We start from the raw sequence: 22660 nt of genomic DNA on the forward strand, positions 1-22660 counted from the left end.
TTCTGCCTACAAATGTCATTATGTGAAGATCAGGATGTGAGAACAGGAGATGTTACAGCAGAGAAGAGCAATTCACTAATAAAACCGCAATATTTCCCCGACCAGTGATGTGCAGATAAAAATTCGCACCCCTCACTTGTACACTGGCCCTGCAGAATACTGACTGGTCCTTTTTCTCTCTAGCAATAAAAACCCTTTCTCATTATTCAGCGTATTCCTGCGACCCCATACTTATATTTTATTTCTTGGAGCATGCAGTCCACATGTATTTATTCCAAAATTGCCATCACTGAGTTTTCTACCTACAGTAGCTCCACCAAATTTGGCATGGTGGTGTAGTTTGACTAGGATTAGGTTTTTGGCCACACGGTATTTAGAGGATGACACTGGGGTGAGGCAGAGGGTGACAGCCATGAGGGTGAGGCAGAGGGTGACAGCCATGAGGGTGACACTGGGGTGAGGCAGAAGGTAACAGCCATGAGGGTGACACTGGGGTGAGGCAGAGGGTGACAGCCATGAGGGTGACACCAGGGTGAGGCAGAGGGTGACAGCCATGAGGGTGACACCAGGGTGAGGCAGTTGCAGAAAGACAGAGGGTGACACAGGGGTGATATTTAATGGATGACAGGCAGAGGATGACACTGGGGTGAGGCAGTGGGAGTTAGAGGGTGACATTAGTGACACGTAATGGGTGACATGGAGGAGGGTTGGGGGCAGAGCCGGCCCTAACCAATATGATGCCCTAGGCAAGATTTTGGCTGGTGCCCCCTAGCACCACCGCTGGTTTCGCCTCTGACCTTGCACCTCTTTCCCAGCACCATCACCCCTCATCCATAGCAGTCCCTATTTGGGTATTTGTACCCTCTATATGTTAAATAGGAACAGTTCGCACATTTGGCACACAGCCCAAAAAGGGGTGTGTTTTTGCTGGCAAGGGCCATGGCCACACAATAGTAACCCCAATTCCAATTACGCCACACAGTACTGCAACTTTATTCACATTTTATCATGCGATAGTGTCCATAATTCATATTACATCCCACAGTAATATCACTTTACCTTATAAACGTTACTCCTCACAGTAGAGCCCCTTATTCACATTACATCACACTGAATTGCTCCTTATTCACATTACACCACACCCTATTGCTCTTTATTCACATTAGACGACACAGTAGTGCCCTTTCTATACGCAAGGCCACATAGTAGAGCACCTTATACACATAATGCCACACATTAGTAATGCATTTATACACAATTCCACACAGTAATACCCCTTACACATATTAGACACATTAATGTCCTTAAACATAATGTGCCTAACACATTATGACAACCTTTATTAATGCCCTTTTACACATAATGTCCCTTACACACATGCTGCACATTATTAATGCCCTTATACACATAATGACACACACAGTGCCCCCTACACATTTGCTGCACATTACTAGTGCCCCTATACCCATAATGACACACATACAGTAGTACCCCTTTACACATATGTTGCACATTATTAATGCATTTTTACGTGACACACATAATGCTCCTTACACATGTTCCGAACACTACTGCACAACCAACCCACTCACATGCACACAGCACTCACACTTCCACTAACACTGTGACCTTTGCCTCTGCTTGGATACAGATGTGTCCTCATAAATCTTGCCTCAATGCTAATGTTGATCACCTTTTTTTTAATGAAAATGCATCTTATTTGCATTGCTATGTGGCTAGGATGCACAAGCAGCTTCTGCTGATTAAAATGATATGCGGCATGTCTATATACTGTGTGAGACTGTGGCTGTATCTGCATATGAAATGCTACACACAGAATATAGGCATGTCGCATATCATTTTAATCAGCAGAAGCTGCTGATGCCCTTAAGCATATCAAATGCTCTAGGCAATTGCCTAGTTTGCCTATGCATATGGCCGGCTCTGGTTGGGGGTGCTGGTAATGGGCACTTAGAGCTGTGAGGGGAGAGTGGGGCCTGTGTGGGTAGCAGGTGGGATTGTACTGGAAACGCTGCTAATAATAAAGCAGCACTGGTTAATGTGGAGCACTGACAGACAGGGGGAAGAGCCGGCATGAAGCAGAGAGTTGTGTAAGTGGACTGAGGGCGCATACTCCGGTACCACCAGCTGGCTCAGCACCTCCGACACCTCGCCCTGCAGACGCTCTGAGTCCTTGCCCCTCAGTAGCCCTTTCAGCGTGCGCTCTGCTCCGTCCATCACCTCCGCGGGTTCTACACGGTGTAGTAGGCTAGAGCTGGGGGTGCCTGACATTAGGGTGTGCCTGTGCACATGAGGCACCGCCCATGCGCATGTCTATGACAATAAGTACCAGCTACCAGCTTGCTCAGTGACAGGGCATGGAAAGCCTTGTCATTCCATAATGCTGGAGAGCTCAAAATTGACTGGATAGAGGTGTGCCAGCTAGTCCTGCCAAAGGCAGTCCAACATGGACCAGCCAACCCCTGTGCAGACAGGCACCTGAGTGAGCAGAGCTGCGAAACATGGAGGCCCACCGGGGCTTTACCCAGGCTCCCGACAGGCCCGTCCAACCACGTATAGTATCAATCTATTGTTTTAAATAGGTTTTTTTTTCTGTGGTTCATCCTATTATTAGTTATTAAAACATTACAAATGTCCAAAATAGGAAAAATAAGATTTTAAACCTACCGGTAAATCTTTTTCTCCTAGTCCGTAGAGGATGCTGGGGACTCCGTAAGGACCATGGGGTATAGACGGGCTCCGCAGGAGACATGGGCACTCTAAAGACTTTAGATGGGTGTGCACTGGCTCCTCCCTCTATGCCCCTCCTCCAGACCTCAGTTAGAGAACTGTGCCCAGAGGAGACGGACAGAACGAGGAAAGGATTTTTGTAATCTAAGGGCAAGATACATACCAGCCCACACCATCCACACCGTACAACTGGGAACATACGAACCCGTCAACAGTATGAAACAAAACAGCATCAGTCATAAACTGATCAAAACTGTAACATAACCCTTATGTAAGCAATAACTATATACAAGTCTTGCAGATCCAGTCCGCACTGGGACGGGCACCCAGCATCCTCTACGGACTAGGAGAAAAAGATTTACCGGTAGGTTTAAAATCTTATTTTCTCTTACGTCCTAGAGGATGCTGGGGACTCCGTAAGGACCATGGGGATTATACCAAAGCTCCAGACCGGGCGGGAGAGTGCGGACGACTCTGCAGCACCGATTGAGCAAACAGGAGGTCCTCGTCAGCCAGGGTATCAAACTTGTAGAATTTAGCAAAAGTGTTTGAACCCGACCAAGTAGCTGCTCGGCAAAGCTGTAATGCCGAGACCCCTCGGGCAGCCGCCCAAGAAGAGCCCACCTTCCTAGTGGAATGGGCCTTTACCGAATTTGGTACCGGCAATCCAGCCGTAGAATGAGCCTGCTGAATCGTGTTACAGATCCAGCGGGCAATAGTCTGCTTAGTAGCAGGGGCGCCAACCTTGTTGGCTGCATACAGGACAAACAGTGCCTCTGTTTTCCTAACCCGAGCCGTCCTGGCTACGTAAACTTTTAAGGCCCTGACTACATCAAGAGACTTGGAATCCTCCAAGTCCCCCGTAGCCACAGGCACCACAATAGGTTGGTTCATATGAAACGATGAAACCACCTTAGGCAGAAATTGAGGACGAGTCCTCAACTCTGCTCTATCCACATGGAAAATCAGATAGGGGCTTTTGTGAGACAAAGCCGCCAATTCGGACACCCGCCTCGCAGATGCCAAGGCCAACAACATGACCACTTTCCAAGTGAGAAATGTTAACTCAACTGTTTGAAGAGGTTCAAACCAGTGAGATTTTAGGAACTGTAACACCACGTTAAGGTCCCATGGTGCCACTGGGGGCACAAAAGGAGGCTGGATATGCAGCACTCCCTTTACAAAAGTCTGGACTTCTGGAAGAGAAGCCAATTCCTTCTGAAAGAAGATTGACAGGGCCGAAATCTGTACCTTAATGGAGCCTAACTTAAGGCCCATATCCACTCCTGTCTGTAGAAAGTGGAGAAAACGGCCCAGATGGAAATCTTCCGTAGGAGCATTCTTGGCTTCACACCAAGATACATACTTCCTCCAGATACGGTGATAATGTTTCGCCGTCACCTCCTTCCTAGCCTTTATCAGAGTAGGGATGACTTCCTCTGGATTACCTTTCCCAGCTAGGATTTGGTGTTCAACCGCCATGCCGTCAAACGTAACCGCGGTAAGTCTTGGAACACGCAGGGCCCCTGCTGCCACGTATCTTCTGTGAGCATTTCCTGAAGATCTGAATACCAGGCCCTTCGAGGTCAATCTGGAACAATGAGTATTGTCTGCACTCTTTTTCGACTTATGATCCTCAATATTTTTGAGATGAGCGGAAGAGGAGGGAACACATATACCGACTGAAACACCCATGTATTGTGCCAGGTCAAGGGACCCTCAGGCAGTAGCGGTGGACGGCCTGTCCACCGCTACTGCCTGAGGGTCTCTTGACCTGGCACAATACCTCCGAAGCTTTTTGTTTTGGCGTGACGCTATCATGTCTATTTGAGGAAGTCCCCAAAGACTTGTTATCTCTGCAAAAACTTCTTGATGAAGTCCCCACTCTCCTGGATGGAGATCGTGTCTGCTGAGGAAGTCTGCTTCCCAGTTGTCCACTCCCGGAATGAAGACTGCTGACAGAGCGCTTACATGATTTTCCGCCCAGCGAAGAATCCTGGTGGCTTCTGCCATTGCTACTCTGCTCCTTGTCCCGCCTTGGCGGTTTACATGAGCCACGGCTGTGATGTTGTCTAATTGAATCATAACCGGTAGGTCGTGAAGAAGATTCTCCGCTTGTCGTAGGCCGTTGTATATGGCCCTCAATTCCAGTACGTTGATGTGTAGACAAGCCTCCTGGCTTGACCATAGTCCCTGAAAATTTCTTACTTGTGTGACTGCACCCCATCCTCGGAGGCTCGCGTCCGTGGTCACCAGAACCCAGTCTTGAATGCTGAACCTGCGACCCTCGAGAAGGTGAGCACTCTGCAGCCACCACAGGAGAGACACCCCGGCCCTGGGGGACAGGCTTATCTTCCGATGTATTTGTAGATGGGACCCTGACCACTTGTCCAGAAGGTCCCACTGAAACGTCCTCGCATGGAACCTGCCGAATGGGATGGCCTCGTAGGTCGCCACCATTTTTCCCAGTACTCGAGTGCATTGATGGACTGACACTCTTTTTGGTTTTAGCAGGTCTCTGACCATGTTCTGGAGTTCCTGGGCTTTTTCCATCGGGAGAAAAACCCTCTTCTGTTCCGTGTCCAGAATCATGCCTAAGAAAGATAGCCGAGTCGTCGGAACCAACTGTGACTTTGGTAGATTTAGAATCCAGCCATGCTGCTGCAGCACTCTCAGGGAGAGCGACACGCTTTTCAGCAATTGATCTCTCGATCTCGCTTTTATCAGGAGATCGTCCAAGTACGGGATAATTGTGACTCCCTGCCTGCGCAGGAGCACCATCATTTCCGCCATTACCTTGGTGAAAATCCTCGGGGCCGTGGAAAGCCCAAAAGGCAACGTCTGATACTGGAAATGACAGTCCTGTACAGCGAATCTCAGGTACGCTTGATGAGGGGGATATATGGGGACATGAAGGTATGCATCCTTTATGTCTAGTGACACCATAAAATCCCCCCCTTCCAGGCTGGAGATAACTGGCCGGAGCGATTCCATCTTGAATTTGAACTTCTTCAAGTACAGGTTTAGGGATTTTAGATTCAGAATGGGTCTGACCGAGCCATCCGGTTTCGGGACCACAAACAGGGTTGAATAGTACCCCTTCCCCTGTTGGACTAAGGGAACCTTGATAATCACTTGCTGTTGACACAGTTTTTGAATTGCAGCTAAAACTATTTCCCTCTCTGGGGGAGAAGCTGGTAAAGCCAATTTGAAAAATCGGCGAGGAGGCACCTCTTCGAATTCCAGTTTGTAGCCTTGGGATACAATTTCCATCGCCCAAGAATCCACGTCTGACTGAACCCAGACCTGGCTGAAGAGTCGAAGACGTGCCCCCACCGGTGCGGACTCCCTCAGTGGAGCCCCAGCGTCATGCGGTGGATTTAGTAGAAGCCGGGGAGGACTTCTGCTCCAGGGAACTAGCCGTAGCCAGCATTCTTTTCCCTCTACCTTTACCTCTGGCGAGGAAGGAAGAGCCCCGACCTCTTCTGGACTTATGCGACCGAAAGGACTGCATCTGATATTGTGGTGCTTTCTTTTGCTGTAGGGGAACATAAGGTAAAAAAGTAGATTTACCCGCGGTAGCTGTGGAAACCAGGTCCGCGAGACCCTCCCCAAATAAAACCTCACCCTTGTAAGGCAAAACTTACATATGTCTCTTTGAGTCGGCATCACCCGTCCAATGGCGGGTCCACAGGGCTCGCCTAACAGAAATTGCCATGGCGTTGGCTCTTGAACCTAACAGCCCAACGTCTCTAGCAGCGTCTCTCATATATAAGGCTGCATCTTTAATGTGACCCAAGGCCAATAAAATGCTATCTCTATCTAGGGTATCAATGTCAGATGACAAGTTATCTGCCCATGCTGCTACTGCGCTACATACCCAAGCCGACGCTATTGCCGGTCTGAGCAAGGCACCCGTATGTGCATAAATTGATTTTAAGGTAGTTTCCTGCCTGCGATCAGCAGGATCCTTGAGGTCTGCCGTGTCTGGAGACGGTAGCGCCACCTTTTTGGACAAGCGTGTCAAAGCCTTGTCCACCCTGGGCGAAGATTCCCACCGTAACCTGTCCTGTGCAGGGAAAGAATACGCCATAAGAATTCTCTTGGGAATCTGCAGTTTCTTGTCTGGAGTTTCCAAAGCCTTTTCAAATAACGCGTTCAGCTCATGAGATGGGGGAAAGGTTACCTCAGGTTTCATTTCCTTAAACATGCATACCCTCGTATCAGGGACAGAGGGATCATCTGTGATATGCAAAACCTCTTTTATTGCAATAATCATATAATGAATACTTTTGGCCACCCTTGGGTGTAACCTCGCATCATCGTAGTCGACACTGGAGTCAGAATCCGTGTCGGTATCAGTGTCTGCTACTTGGGACAGGGGACGTTTCTGAGATCCTGAAGGGCCCTGTGATACAGCCAAAGCCATGGATTGACTCCATGTTTTTTCCCTGGACTCTGTTTTGTCCATTCTCTTATGTAATAAAGACACATTTGCATTTAAAACATTCCACATATCCAACCAATCAGGTGTCGGCGTTGCCGACGGAGACACCGCAATCATCTGCTCCACCTCCTCCTTAGATGAGCCTTCCGCTTCAGACATGCCAACACACACGTACCGACACCCCCACACACTCAGGGATATATATATATATATATATATATGTGGAAGAAGTGGGAGATAGGCAGGGGGTCAGTGCAGGGAGCCCAACGCGTTTCGTCACATATGACTTCTTCAAAGGGTCGACGAAACGCGTTGGGCTCCCTGCACTGACCCCCTGCCTATTTTTAAGCTAAGTCTTATCTCCTACCTTATATTTATTCATATATATTTTTATACTTTTTTTGAAAATTTGTACTTTTATCTATTAAGTTTTATATCTTAATAAATTTGAATATTTTTATATATATATTTTTTGGCTGATAAATTTTAGGATCTTTTAATATACATTTTCAAACAACACAAGTCGCCGGTACCCCTATCTCCCACTTCTTCCACAATTTTTAGCATTGCTTCACCAGCATTGCATCTTTAGGGGGTGGCAGACACCTTAAAAAAGGTTATGTGTGTTTTTTAAATGTTTTTACAGTTTTTCTCTTTTTATAAAATATTTTAACGGAATATTGGAATCTATCCCACAAGTGGCGCTGTATATATATTTTTCTCCATATATATATATATATATACATATGGAGACAGTCCCCCAATAAGGCCCTTTGGAGAGACAGAGAGAGAGTATGCCAGCACACACCCAGCGCCACCGGGCACTGGAATAAAATCCCAGTCAGTACAGCGCTTTCATATAAATATACTCACTGCGCCAAATAAATGTGCCCCCCCCCCCTCTTTTTTGCCCTCTGTACCTGTGTTCAGCAGGGGAGAGTCCGGGGAGCCAGCTTCTCTGCAGCGTGCTGTGGAGAAAATGGCGCTGGTTAGTGCTGCGGGATCAAGCTCCGCCCCCTAAACGGCGGGCTTCGGTCCCGCTCAAATCTTTATACTGGGTTTTTTTTTTATATACTGCCTCCGTAGTATATATCTATGCCAGTGTCCCTATAGGTATCCTAATTGCTGCCCAGGGTGCCCCCCCCCTGCGCCCTGCACCCATACAGTGCCGGTAATGTGGGAGCAATGGCGCGCAGCGTTACCGCTGCGCGGACCTCAGAGAAGATCTGAAGTCTTCTGCCGCCTTTGAAGTCTTATTTCTTCACATACTCACCTGGCTTCTATCTTCCGGCTCTGTGAGGAGGACGGTGGCGCGGCTCCGGGACGAACGGCGAGGGTGAGACCTGCGTTCCGACCCTCTGGATCTAATGGTGTCCAGTAGCCTAAGAAGCAGAGCCTATCATTTAAGTAGGTCTGCTTCTCTCCCCTCAGTCCCACGATGCACAGAGCCTGTTGTCAGCAGTGCTCCCTGAAAATAAAAAACCTAACAAAAAGTATTTTTCAGAGAAACTCAGTCGAGCTCCCCTGCAGTGCATCCAGTCTCCTCTGGGCACAGGATCTAACTGAGGTCTGGAGGAGGGGCATAGAGGGAGGAGCCAGTGCACACCCATCTAAAGTCTTTAGAGTGCCCATGTCTCCTGCGGAGCCCGTCTATACCCCATGGTCCTTACGGAGTCCCTAGCATCCTCTAGGACGTAAGAGAAATAAATAAACACTTAGGGGCAAATTTAGTAAGGGCGAGATGTAATAAAGGGGAAATGCCGCCAAAAACCTGAAAACGGCTTTGGCCGCATTTCCCATATATACTAAGACTAACCCCAGGAATCCCAGTCTGCAATGTGGAGAGTAATGCCATCTTTTACTGCCATTACCCTAAATATGTCTATGGGCTTCTTTCTGCATTCTGCCCTGAGAGGAGAGGGATCTAATCGGATCCCTCCCAGCAACCCCCACGGCCACTGCATCTCATTGCGCATGCGCAGAGGTACTCCCGGGTCTGAAACCTGGAAGTCCCGACATTGCAAAGGAATGAGGGACACCCCCGCCCGAAAAGTGAGCGTGGCCTGTGGAAAAGGGGACGTGGCCTGTGGAAAGGGGGCATGGCTTCGCCCCGCGATCGCGAACCACTTCCCCCGTTTTCAACATTGAGGGGGCATGCCCAGCGCTCTGTGTGTGAGCTGCTGGCATGCCCCCTCTCCTCCTGTCTCCATTGAATATTCACAGCTGCAGGAACCTCCCAACTGCCCTCCCCCCACCGCGGGACACTGCGGCCATGCGAGGGGACGCGGTGCACTAATTGGGGTTCCCAGTCACTTTACGCAAAAAACGACACAAAAAAAAGTAAAAAAACTCATGTCGACCTTTTCATATGTCGACCTTTCATGTGTCGAACATTTTCATGTGTCGACCATGTGACCATGTCAATGTCGACCAATAGTGGTCGACCTAATGACTGTCGACCATAACATGGTCGACCATTCATACCGGAACCGAAATTAGCACCAGCACTGTGTCGGATGTAACAGAACACTGGGCTCTTATAATGGTGTCACGTGTTTCATGTATAACAGGAATATATCAGGACGTATTTATCTCAGTGAGATGTGGGCCGGTGGGACTACATTATAAAATAGGCCCATTACAATCACAGCACGATTACCCGCCGCCCCTACTTCTGCCATACGTCATAAGTACTTACATTCTACTTTCCTCACAACATGCTGCATTTTATCTACTACTTCTTATTGAGGGGCAGATGTACTAAGTTTTGGAGAGAGATAAAGTATCAGCCGGTTCCGGTATGAATGGTCGACCATGTCTTGGTCGACAGTCATTAGGTCGACCACTATTGGTTGACATGGACATGGTCGACGTGGGCTAATGGTCGACACATGAAAAGGTCGACGTGGATTTTTGAACTGGTTTTGGTGTAATTTTTCCCGGAACATGACCAGGAACCCCAATTAGTGTGCCGCGTCCCCTTGCACAGGTTACCGTTCTCAATCGTAGTCCACGTGGATGGTAAAGTATGAAAAATTTAAAAATCAATTTAAAAAAAAAAAAAAAGCCATGTCGACCTTTTGATGTGCCGACCCGTCGTGTCGACCATGTGTCCATGTCAACAATGTCAATGTCGACCAATAGTGGTCGACCTGACTGTCGACCGTAACATAGTCGACCATCCAAACGGATACTGTATCAGCCAACCAGCTCCTAACTGTCATTTCTCAAACACAGCCTGTAACATGGCAGTGAGGAGCTGATTGGCTGGTACTTTATCTCCGTCTACTTTATCTCTCTCCAAGGCATAGCACATCTGCTCCATCTCTCTCCACTTTATCATTCTCGATGACTTAGTACAGTAGTAAGTACATCTCCCCCTGAGAGACACAGTGGGTCTGATAGTATGTGTACACGCCCACGTGACACTGGCCACACCCACACAGCACTGGCCACACCCACACCAGTCACAGCTACTCAGCTCTTCGTTGGTAAATATCAGCCCCTAGCAGTGTCGGACTGGGGCATGAAGGGCCCACTGGGGGAATGCTGCTGTAGGGGCCCATGTTTAAAGGTGTAGCCAGGTTCCAGTGGGGGCGTGGCCAGCCACCACAGAGGTTTGGCTAACCATTACATGTTCTGTGCCCCTTGGTAAATATATAATAAACCAAATTATTGTGAAGTATAATGTAACATATGTATAATGCATAAATCCAGGGCACTGGGGTAGTCTGGAACTTGATCCCTAGAGGAGGAGGAGGGCCCACAGGCAGTGGTTTCCCCTGTTCCCCTGTGGGCCAGTCCGACCCTGACCCCTAGGCCTTTAATCTTGCCCTGTAGTCAGGTCCGGCTCTACCATTAGGCAGCTTTAGGCGGCTGCCTAGGGGCGCCAGTCACTGGAGGGCACCACTGAATTAATCTACCAAAAAACTAAAGTGTGTCTCTGTATGCATGTTAGTAATGAACTTACAGATGGGGGGGGTTTGAACACAATAAGAAGCATACAAATATATGTATGTGCGTAAATATTTATGTATACGCATATACAATTAAATGGACAGCCGACATCCTGAATGTTAGTATGCCGGGGAGGGTTAGGCTGCGGGGAGGGAGGGTTAGGCTGCGGGGAGGGAGGGTTAGGCTGCGGGGAGGGAGGGTTAGGGTGAGGTTAATTAATTTCATTCAAAATGTCTGTATTATAGTGGTCGGGATGCTGCTCTTGGTATTCTGACCGACGGCATCCCGTACCCATCCCTAATGAAATATCCACACAAGACCCCATATTACAGTATTATACAGTATATAAAGTATAGACGGCACTCAAGGACTTTTAAAGTAAAAGTATATTGTGAACAAAGTCACAAAATTTTGTGACTTGTTTACAATTTATTTTATTATTTTAAAAGTCTGTGAGTGTGGTCCCTTTTCTCTGTATGGTGGTCATTCCGAGTTGTTCGCTCGTTGCCGATTTTCGCAACGGAGCGATTAAGGCAAAAATGCGCATGCGCATGGTACGCAGTGCGCATGCGCTAAGTATTTTAGCACAAAATTTAGTAGATTTACTCACGTCCGAACGAAGAATTTTCATCGTTGATGTGATCGTAGTGTGATTGACAGGAAGTGGGTGTTTCTGGGCGGAAACTGACCGTTTTCTGGGAGTGTGCGGAAAAACGCAGGCGTGCCAGGATAAAACGCCGGAGTGTCTGGAGAAACGGGGGAGTGGCTGACCGAACGCAGGGTGTGTTTGTGACGTCAAACTAGGAACGAAACTGACTGAACTGATCGCAGTGTAGGAGTAGGTCTCGAGCTACTCTGAAACTGCTAAGAATTTTCTATTCGCAATTCTGCTAATCTTTCGTTCGCAATTCTACTATGCTAAGATACACTTCCAGAGGGCGGCGGCCTAGCGTGTGCAATGCTGCTAAAGCGAGCGAACAACTCGGAATGAGGGCCTATATGTATAATGATGCAAATCACCCCAGCCCACCTAGTGGCCACCTGCATCTCCCCTTTGGAAGGTGATTGTGGGTGGGGTTGCAGGTTAGGGGCGCTAGGCTGAAGATTTGCCTAGGGTGCAGAGAGACCTTGCACCGGCCCTGCCTGTAGTCACATACTGTAGCTGGACAGGTAGCTGTATAGTGTCACATGCTGTAGCTGGACACTTGGATGACATCATAAAACTCATCCTATTGCATCACTGATGCAGCAGTTGGCACAGTATGTAAGCGGGCACAGAAAGCCAGTAGTGCCAGGACAGGACACCCTATGGTGCAGCGCTGATAATCTGCAACGATTACTAAGACTCCGCCTGATTTCTTGGCTTTTACATTTCCTTCTGGGTAGATCGTACACACAGGAGACAGAGGTACATATTATAGACTAGTTACCAGTCCGTCAAAATGACGGAACAACATAACAGTAATGTCAGCGCCAGCGACTGTGCGCACCTGAATGAAGCAACATTTGAATTGCTCTATTGGGCGCTAATCTAGTTTTCGAAGTTTATTAGGATATTTTGTATAATGTACTATTAAATGAGGTGTATTGATAAAAATAAAAAGTCACAGAGAATAGAGAAGGGACTTTTTTTATTTCCAAGTAGTTTTCAAAGAAAAAAGTCGACAAAATTGACAACTTCTACGTTATTGCTAATATCTTAACATAAAATAAACTTAATCTAAAATTAGACTCTCTCTCTTACGTCCTAGAGGATGCTGGGGTCCACATTAGTACCATGGGGTATGGGTGGTCATTCCGAGTTGTTCGCTCGCTAGCTGCTTTTAGCAGTATTGTACACGCTAGGCCTCCGCCCTCTGGGAGTGTATCTTAGCTTAGCAGAATAGCGAACGAAAGGTTAGCAGAACTGCTACTAAATAATTCCTTGCAGTTTCGGAGTAGCTCCAGACCTACTCCTAGATTGCGATTACCTCAGTCCGTTTAGTTCCTGGTTTGACGTCACAAACACGCCCTGCGTTCGGCCAGCCACTACCCCGTTTCTCCAGCCACTCCTGCGTTTTTACCTGGAACGCCTGCGTTTTTTAGCACACTCCCTGAAAACGGGCAGTTACCTCCCAGAGACACCCACTTCATGTCAATCACACTACGATCACTCGAGCGATGAAAAAACGTCGCTCGAGCTTGTGCAAATCTCTAAAGTTTTGTGTTAAATTACTGAACGCATGCGCGCTGCGTACCATGCGCATGCGCATTTTCCACCTAATCGCTCCGTTGCGAAAAACGGCAACGAGCGAACAACTCGGAATGACCACCATAGACGGGTCCTCTAGGAGCCATAGGCACTTTAAGAGTTTAAGAGTGTGGGCGTGTTCCTCCCTCTATTACCCTCCTACCAGACTCAGTTTAGAAAATGTGCCCGGTGGAGCGGGTCACAGCTAGGGGAGCTCCTAGGAGTTTTCTTAGTTTTTTTTTATTTTAAAAGAGTTTTTAGGTTACAGGAAGGCTGCTAGCACCAGCCTGCCTGCTTGGTGGGACTAAGGGGGGGAGTAGGAACCAACTCTAGAAGTTAATGGTTCTCTATCTCCGCTGACAGGACACTGAGCTCCTGAGGGTGCTGATTGCAAGCCCATGAGGCGACCGCTCACTCCCGCAGCACGGCCGCCACCCCCTAACAGAGCCAGAAGAAAGAAGAGTGGTGAGTACAGCGCCGGCAGCCCGATAAGCGGGAATGGCGGCACAAGGGTGGGAGCGCAGCTCTGACAGGCTGCGCTCCAATGCAGGCTCAGTTACACTTTGTGTGTGCGCTTGAGGGGCGTCCTGAGCCAGCACTGTTACCCTACACTGGTCAGATCAACTAACAGGGGCTAATCCCGCTGTTAGCAGCAACACCTCAGGCCAGTATAATATAACAAGTGCGGGAAGCCGCGCGCCATTTCAGGGGGCGGGGCTTCTCCTCAGAGCTGTAGGAACGCAGCTCTGACAGGCTGCACTCCGGAGGGCTCAGCAGTACTGATGTGCGGCGCTGTGAGGGGCGCCCTGAGCCAGTGCAAATACCCTACACTGGTCACAGATGCTAACAGGGGCTAATCCCACTGTTAGCAGCCAATTCACCTCAGGCCAGTATAATCCTTGAAAGCGGGAAGACACGCCATTACAGGGGGCGGGGCTTCTTCCTCAGACCGGATCCAGCACTCACCAGCGCCATTTTCTCCCTGCAGATCAGAGGATCAGAATGCTGACAGGGAGCACTGCCCTCTACATAACTCCAGCTATCCTCAGCGGTACCAGGGTGTTATAGACAGGGGGGGAGTGAGTTGGTAGTGTTAAGTCAACCTCACATTATCACTTCCAAGGACTCTGTGTCCTGTGTTGCAGAGTGTGTATCTTCTCCTGAAGAGTCTCTTCCATGTACTCAGGACTGCAATATGCTTTCTCAGCCTTCTGAATCCGAGCCAGCATGGGTGGATTCTTTAAGGGGAATGATATCCCAGATTTCAACAAGGATGTCACATAATGAGAAAGAGACACATATTTTGAAAAAATCTGTGGAGGGTTTGACATACTCAGTCCCCACTGCTTCGTCTAAGACCCCCCCCCCCCCCCACATACCCACAAGAACGTACACTTGCCCAAATAATGCAAGTCGACACTGATACCGACTTAGGTACAGGGGACGGTGATGGGGATATGCAAGGAAGGGGGGGATGCATCACTTGCTAAAGGGGTGCAACTAACAATTGAAGCCATTAGGGTCATTTTATATATAACTGAGAAGGTACCTGAGCAGGAAGAGGAATCTTATTTTACAGAAAGTAAGAAATCCTCGCTTACCTTCCCGGCTTCCAAGGAGTTAAACTCCTTATTTGAAAAATCCTGGGAAAATCCTGAGAAAAAATTCCAGATACCAAAAAAGGTTCTCATTGCTTTCCCTTTCCCTGAAGAGGACAGGAAAAAGTGGGAAACCCCCCCCCCCCCCCCCCCCCCCTATAGTAGACGCTTCTGTGTCTAGGTTGTCAAAAAAGATGGTTTTACCAGTTTCTGGTTCAACCGCTTTAAAAGAACCAGCTGACCGCAAGATTGAGACTATGCTCAAATCACTATTCACAGCTTCTGGTGTAGCTTTAAGGCCCACCATTGCTTGTGTGTTGATTTCTAAAGCCATAGTAAAGTGGTCAGGCACATTACTTGAGGACTTAGATGCTATGGATAGGTGTGACATTTAATTGTTTTTGCGTCACATACAGGATTCTGCTGTTTTCATGGTGGAGGCCATGAAGGACATTGGCATGCTGAATGCGAGGGCTACTTCCATGGCGGTCTCGGCATGCAGAGGTCTCTGGCTACGCCAATGGACTGCGGATTCAGAATCCAAGAAAAATGTGGAGAACCTATGTGACTGGATGGTCTCGTATGAAAGCCCTCACCGCTTTCGCATCCCGTCCCCAGTACACAGAATGGATGTTTAGGTCACACTGGACCTGGCCACAAAGGGGATTCCCGCTTACCGTCAGTAAGCGCCTGTTACTGACTCTGGGCGGGTTTACGCTGCCACCACCGGCTAGGAAATCTTATCCTACATCTACACTGCAGTCCTTTCGGACCGCAAAAGTTAAAAAATCCAAAGCCCCCTCCACCTTCTTTAGAGGAGGTCAGGGAAAATCCAGAAAACCTGCATCAACAGGATCTCAGGAACAGAAACCAGGTTCTGCTTCCTCAAATCTTCTGCATGACGGTGGACCTCCCAGCCTGGAGATCAGGCAGGTGGGAGCGACACTAAAAGATTTCGGTCACATCTGGGCATCATCATGCCTAGACCCCTGGGTAACAGATATTGTTGCCCAGGGGTACATACTGGAATTTCAAGTGCTCCCACCTCACAGATTCTTCAAATCAGGCTTACCAGCTTTGCTGACAGAAAGTGCTATCCTACAGGATGCCATTCAAAAATTGGTTCAAACAAATGTCATTGTTCCAGTTCCACCTCACCAACAACACAAGGGTTATTACTCAAACCTGATTGCGGTACCGAAACCGGATGGCTTGGTCAGGCCAATATTAAACCTAAAGTCATTGAACTCCTACTTGAGGGAGTTCAAATTCAAGATGGAGTCTCTGAGAGCGGTGATCTCACGTCTGGAGGAGGGGGAATTCTTGGTATCCCTGGATATCAAGGATGCATACCTTCACGTTCCGATCTGGCCACCTCACCAGGCTTACCTCCGATTTGCGCTGCTGGACTGTCACTATCAGTTCCAGGCTCTGCCATTTGGCCTCTCCACGGCACCGAGGGTTTCCACCAAGGTCATGGCAGAGATGATGCTACTCCTTCGCAAGCAGAGAGTGAACATTATTCCATACCTGGATGATCTGCTGATAAAAACATCTTCCAGGGAGAGGTTGTTGCAGAGTATTGCTCTCTCAACTCAACTACTCCAGGATCATGGGTGGATCTTCAACCTTCCAAAGTCACATTTGGAGCCGACAAGAAATTGCCCTTCCTGGGGATGATTCTCGACACGGAGGTGCAGAGGGTGTTTCTACCGGTGGAGGAAGCGTTGGTGATACAATCGATAGTACGGGATGTCCTGAAGCCAGACCAGACATCGGTTCATCAGTGCATTCGCCTTCTGGGGAAGATGGTAACCTCCTACGAGGCTCTACAGTATGGAAGATTCCATGCAAGGCCCTTCCAACTGGATCTCCTAGACAAAGGGTCGGGTTTGCATCTTCACATGCATCAGCGGATACGCCTGTAGTCAAAAGCCAGAATTTCACTCCTCTGGTGGCTACAAACTTCTTACATACTCGAGGGCCACAGGTTCGGGATTCAGAACTGGATCTTTCTAACCACGGATGCAAGTCTCAGAGGTTGGGGAGCAGTCACTCAAGGGGAAAATTTCCAAGGAAAGTGGTCAAGTCTGGAATCCACTCTTCCGATAAACATTCTGGAACTCAGGGCCATATACAACGGCCTTCTTCAAGCGGCACATCTTCAAGATCAGGCCATTCAGGTTCAGTCGGACAATGTAACGGCAGTGTCTTACATAAACCGACAAGGCAGAACGAAGAGCAGAGCGGCAATGTCAGAGGTAACAAGAATCCTTCTCTGGGCAGAAAAGCACGCTGTGGCGCTGTCGGCGATCTTCATTCCGGGAGTGGACAACTGGGAAGCGGACTTCCTCAGCAGACACGATCTCCATCCAGGAGAATGGGGCCTACACCCAGAGGTGTTTGCAGAGGTGACAAGCCAATGGGGTGTTCCTCAGATAGACATGATGGCCTCTCGTCTCAACAAGAAGCTTTGGAGGTACTGTTCAAGGTCACGAGACCCACAGGCAGTGGCGGTGGACGCCCTGGTAACTCTGTGGGTGTTCCAATCGGTGTATGTGTTCCCTCCACTTCCGCTCATCCCAAGGATTCTCAAGTTCATAAAAAGATCAAGAGTTCAGGCGATCCTCATTGCTCTGGACTGGCTGGAGGATCCGATACCTCTTCCTCTTCGCGAGGACTTTCTTCAACAGGGGCCGTTCGCTTATCAAGACTTACCACGGCTACGTTTGACGGCATGGAGGTTGAACGCCAGATCTTAGCTCGGAAGGGTATTCTGAAAAAGGTCATTCCTATTCTAATACAGGCTAGGAAGGGAGTTACGTCCAAACATTACCATCGGATCTGCAAAAAGTATGTGTCTTAGTGTGAAGCCAAGAAGTTTCATACAGTGGAGTTTCAACTGGGACGGTTTCTCCTCTTTCTGCAAGCAGGTGTGGATATGGGCCTACGCTTGGCTCCATAAAGGTCCAGATTTCGGCTTTATCCATTTTCTTCCAGAAACAATTGGTATTCTTCCCTGAGGTTCAGACATTCTTGAAAGGGGTTCTGCACATCCAACCACCCTTTGTGCCTCCTATGGCACCATGGGATCTTAATGTGGTACTGCAGTTCCTACAGTCTGATTGGTTCGAACCTTTGCAGGAGGTGGACGTCAAGTTTCTTACTTGGAAGGCGGTCACACTGTTAGCAGTGGCATCTGCTAGACGTGTTGCAGAATTGGGGGCATTGTCATGCAAGTGCCCCTACTTGATTTTTCATGAAGATAGAGCTGAGCTCAGAACGCGTCAGCAATTTCTTCCAAAGGTTGTGACAGCCTTTCATATCAATCAACATATTGTGGAGCCAGTGGCTACTGACTCCTCAATTACCTCAAAGTCCTTGGATGTTGTCAGGGCTTTGAAAATATATGTAAAGAGAACTTCTTGTCACAGGAAGTCGGACGCTCTGTTTGTCTTTTATGATCCCAACAAGGTTGGGTGTCCTGCTTCTAAGCAGACAATTTCTCGCTGGATCAGGTTCACTATCCAGCATGCTTATTCTATGGCAGGCTTGCCGTGTCCAAAATCTGTTAATGCCCACTCTACTCGTAAAGTGGGTTCTTCCTGGGCGGCTGCCCGGGGTTTCTCGGCTGTATAGCTTTGCCGAGCAGCTACTTGGTCAGGGTCGAACAAGTTTGCTAAGTTCTACACGTTCGATACTTTGGCCTCTGGGGACCTAAGGTTTGGTCAGTCAGTTCTGCAGGAGCCTCAGCACTCTCCCTCCCGTACTGGGAGCTTTGGTACATCCCCATGGTACTAATGTGGACCCCAGCATCCTCTAGGATGTAAGATAAAATAGGATTTTAATTACCTACTGGTAAATCCTTTTCTCGTAGTCCATAGAGGATGCTGGGCGCCGGCCCAGTGCTTCGTATTCCTGCATTGTTACTTGGTTCAGTATTGTTGGTTCAGCCGTTGATGAATTGTTCCGAGTTGGTTAGCTTGGCTTTCCTTTTGTTGTATGTGTGTCCGTCTTCTCGGGCACAGTTTCTAGACTGAGTCTGGTAGGAGAGGCATAGAGTAAGGAACCAGCCCACACTGTTAAACTCTTAAAGTGTCCATGGCTCCTAGTGGACCCATCTATACCCCATGGTACTAATGTGGACCCCAGCATCCTCTACATACTACGAGAAAAGGATTTACCGGTAGGTAATTAAAATCCTATTTTCATTGACGGAAGTATGAGATCTTTCAAAAAGAAAACAATATGAAAACAGAATCAGTCTTATGGAATTGTTACACCGACGTTGAGGTTGGGTCATAATAACCTGTTTGGGGTTTGCGCGCTTCTTGTTCTCTGCGCTGGCGCCGGCTGACTGAGTGGCCTCAGGAAACGGGTAGGGAGAGGTCTTAACTCCAGCTACTGAGAGGTTTGGTGACATTGCATAACTATGTAAAACGATACACATAATTTGAGACGCCCCAGGTTATTAATGACCCAACCTCAATGATGGCGCGGATTAGTAGATATCTTCAGCTACTAAAGTTTATTTGGTTTTTCTTTAAAAAGACTGACATCTCCTTATCTGGTAAGACTGTGGGATCTCCAACCTCTGCACACCTACATCTCTGGTTGTTTGTGGCAATGTGGCTCATTGTGGTGGTGTCTGAGGCAGTAACATGTTATTGTGCTGTCTGGTTGGTGTAATAGACTCTGAGACATTCTGTACTATTCCCCCCCTCACTCATTAGCTCCCTCTAGTGCATGTTCTGCAGTGAGGCTCTGCATAAGAACCCAGTGCGCCTATTTGCCCATCTCGCACATGTCACGGCGCCTGCCCACTTACCCGGAAGATTACTCTGCACTGAGCTGTGTGGGTTTGCAAATCTGGTTAAATAAAAATTCAAATAGTAGATGAGATAATGTTATGCAGTAGATAAGGAGAACAACACTAAGCTGATATTAATGAAGGGGGTGATCCTAAAATGATGCCAGGCTGCGCTAGTATACTACTTCCACCATGAGGATTTCCATTTCCACTTGTAATCCCACAACAGGTTGTGTATAGTGCTGTTGCGGGGCAGCCCATGTGGAATGGGGGCAGAGGGGCACCTGTGTATGTTCTCAGGGGGTAAGTAGGTACACCATACATTTACACATACTTAACTGCAATATGGGTTTATAATTGCCCCCCTGTGAAGGTAAGATGCCCCTGGATCTATGACTATCTTGTATAATCGTCTTGCTATGATAATGCCACTCTACCATTTCCATTCATCTATAAATGTTCATATCTTCTCTCTATATTATTGTTTCCCAAAGGATTCAATAACATAGGACCAGAGCTCCTCCGTGCCCCCAGAATGGCTGGAGTCCTGTCATGTGAATACCTGGTGTATGGCCGTGTACAAGCCACTCATGAAGGGAAGAACATCCCGCCCACTAACACGAAGGCTTATACCTCCAATGTGACTGATCCCATCATCATCTCTAAGGGATGGCTTTGTAGTAACACCTCGGCTACTGCTGCCATGAACTGGCTGCCTAGCAACAGTGATGCGTATATTTCCGATAAGCTGTTCCCCACTGTGGCGAATGAACGGATCCCAATTAACACCGAAGCCTACGTGGCGAATGAACAGATCCCTATTAACACTAAAGCCTACGTGGCGAATGAACAGATCCCTATTAACACTAAAGCCTACGTGGCGAATGAACAGATCCCTATTAACACTAAAGCCTACGTGGCGAATGAACAGATCCCTATTAACACCGAAGCCTACGTGGCAAATGAACGGATCCCTATTAACACCAAAGCCTACGTGGCAAATGAATGGATCCCTATTAACACTAAAGCCTACGTGGCGAATGAACGGATCCCTATTAACACCGAAGCCTATGTGGCGAATGAACAGACCCCTATTAACACTAAAGCCTACGTGGCGAATGAACAGATCCCTATTAACACCGAAGCCTACGTGGCAAATGAACGGATCCCTATTAACACCGAAGCCTACGTGGCAAATGAACAGATCCCTATTAACACCGAAGCCTACGTGGCAAATGAACAGATCCCTATTACCACTAAAACCTACGTGGCAAATGAACGGATCCCTATTAACACTGAAGCCTACGTGGCGAATGAACGGATGCCTATTAACACCGAAGCCTACGTGGCGAATGAACGGATCCCTATTAACACCGAAGCCTACGTGGCGAATGAATGGGTCCCTATTAACACCAAAGCCTACGTGGCGAATGAACGGGTCCCTATTAACACAGAAGCCTACGTGGCAAATGAACGGATCCATATTAACACTGAAGCCTACGTGGCAAATGAACGGATCCCTATTAACACCGAAGCCTACGTGGCAAATGAACGGATCCCTATTAACACCGAAGCCTACGTGGCGAATGAATGGATCCCGATTAACACCGAAGCCTACGTGGTAAATGAACGGATCCCTATTAACACCGAAGCCTACGTGGCGAATGAACGGATCCCTATTAACACTGAAGCCTATGTGGCAAATGAATGGATCCCTATTAACACCAAAGCCTACGTGACGAATGAACGGATCCCTATTAACACTGAAGCCTATGTGGCAAATGAATGGATCCCTATTAACACTAAAGCCTACTTGGCAAATGAACTGATCCCTATTAACACTGAAGCCTATGTGGCAAATGAACAGATCCCTATTAAAACCGAAGCCTACGTGGTGAATGAACGGATCCCTATTAACACCGAAGCCTACGTGGCAAATGAACTGATCCCTATTAACACCGAAGCCTACGTGGCAAATGAACTGATCCCTATTAACACTGAAGCCTACGTGGCAAATGAACGGATCCCTATTAACACTAAAGCGTATGTGGCGAATGAACGGATCCCTATTAACACTGAAGCCTACGTGGTGAATGAACGGATCCCTATTAACACTGAAGCCTACGTGGTGAATGAACGGATCCCTATTAACACCGAAGCCTATGCGGTGAATGAACGGATCTTTATTAATACAGAAACCTACGTGGTGAATGGACGGATCCCTATTAACACTGAAGCCTATGCGGTGAATGAACGGATCCCTATTAACACTGAAGCCTACGTGGTGAATGAACGGATCCCTATAAGAACCATGGCCTATGTGGCCAATGAGGAGCTCTCCATCAGTACTGGAGCTTATGTGTCCTCTCCACCCTTCCTGTGAAACTCACTTAAGACCATCATGAAGAGCAGCCTGTCCATCTACAGGGACCGGTGTGATTATTAGTGGCTTGTATCGTCTGCTATTTACAGGTTGTGAGTGCAGCACACAAATAAACTCTGTTTTCCCTACAACATGTTGTGGCTCATCTCTGAGTGTAAAAGGTGCCCTCCGCACCCCCCCCCCCTGAGTGTAAGAGGTGTCCTCCACCAAATGTAAGAGGTCACCCCCCTACCCCCGACTCAGTAGGGACATGAGGACAACACAGCTGATGTTCTAGAATTCAGTGCAGGACATATCTCTGGGTTCGGTATGTTTCGCCAACATTCACCACGCTGGCAGTAAAAATGCGGTCAACATGTTGACAGACAACCACAATGTAGATGTGCAATACATCAACGTAGATGACAGCTCGACATGGTGACATGTCAACAATCTATCTTTGCTCGAACCCTTATATTAGACTGCATTTATTAAATTTAAGCCA

At 48.0% G+C, this 22660-nt stretch overlaps 1 protein-coding gene across 6 annotated transcripts in view; it reads left to right on the forward strand.

Annotated features, from left to right (window-relative positions):
* The window catches only part of LOC134965616 (uncharacterized), a 34593-nt gene extending 12286 nt beyond the window's left edge, over positions 1 to 22307 (forward strand). For 2 of the 6 annotated variants that reach the window (XM_063941955.1, XM_063941958.1), the window contains exon 2: positions 20288 to 22307. In XM_063941955.1, coding sequence (XP_063798025.1) covers positions 20329 to 22176 — 1848 coding nt within the window. In that variant the 5' untranslated portion in view covers positions 20288 to 20328 and the 3' untranslated portion in view covers positions 22177 to 22307. The other 4 variants (XM_063941957.1, XM_063941954.1, XM_063941953.1 and 1 more) reach the window with 4 other exon arrangements.
* Positions 22308 to 22660: the final 353 nt, after the last annotated feature.

Source organism: Pseudophryne corroboree, chromosome 10 (genome assembly GCF_028390025.1).
Source record: "Pseudophryne corroboree isolate aPseCor3 chromosome 10, aPseCor3.hap2, whole genome shotgun sequence".
NCBI lineage: Eukaryota > Metazoa > Chordata > Amphibia > Anura > Myobatrachidae > Pseudophryne > Pseudophryne corroboree.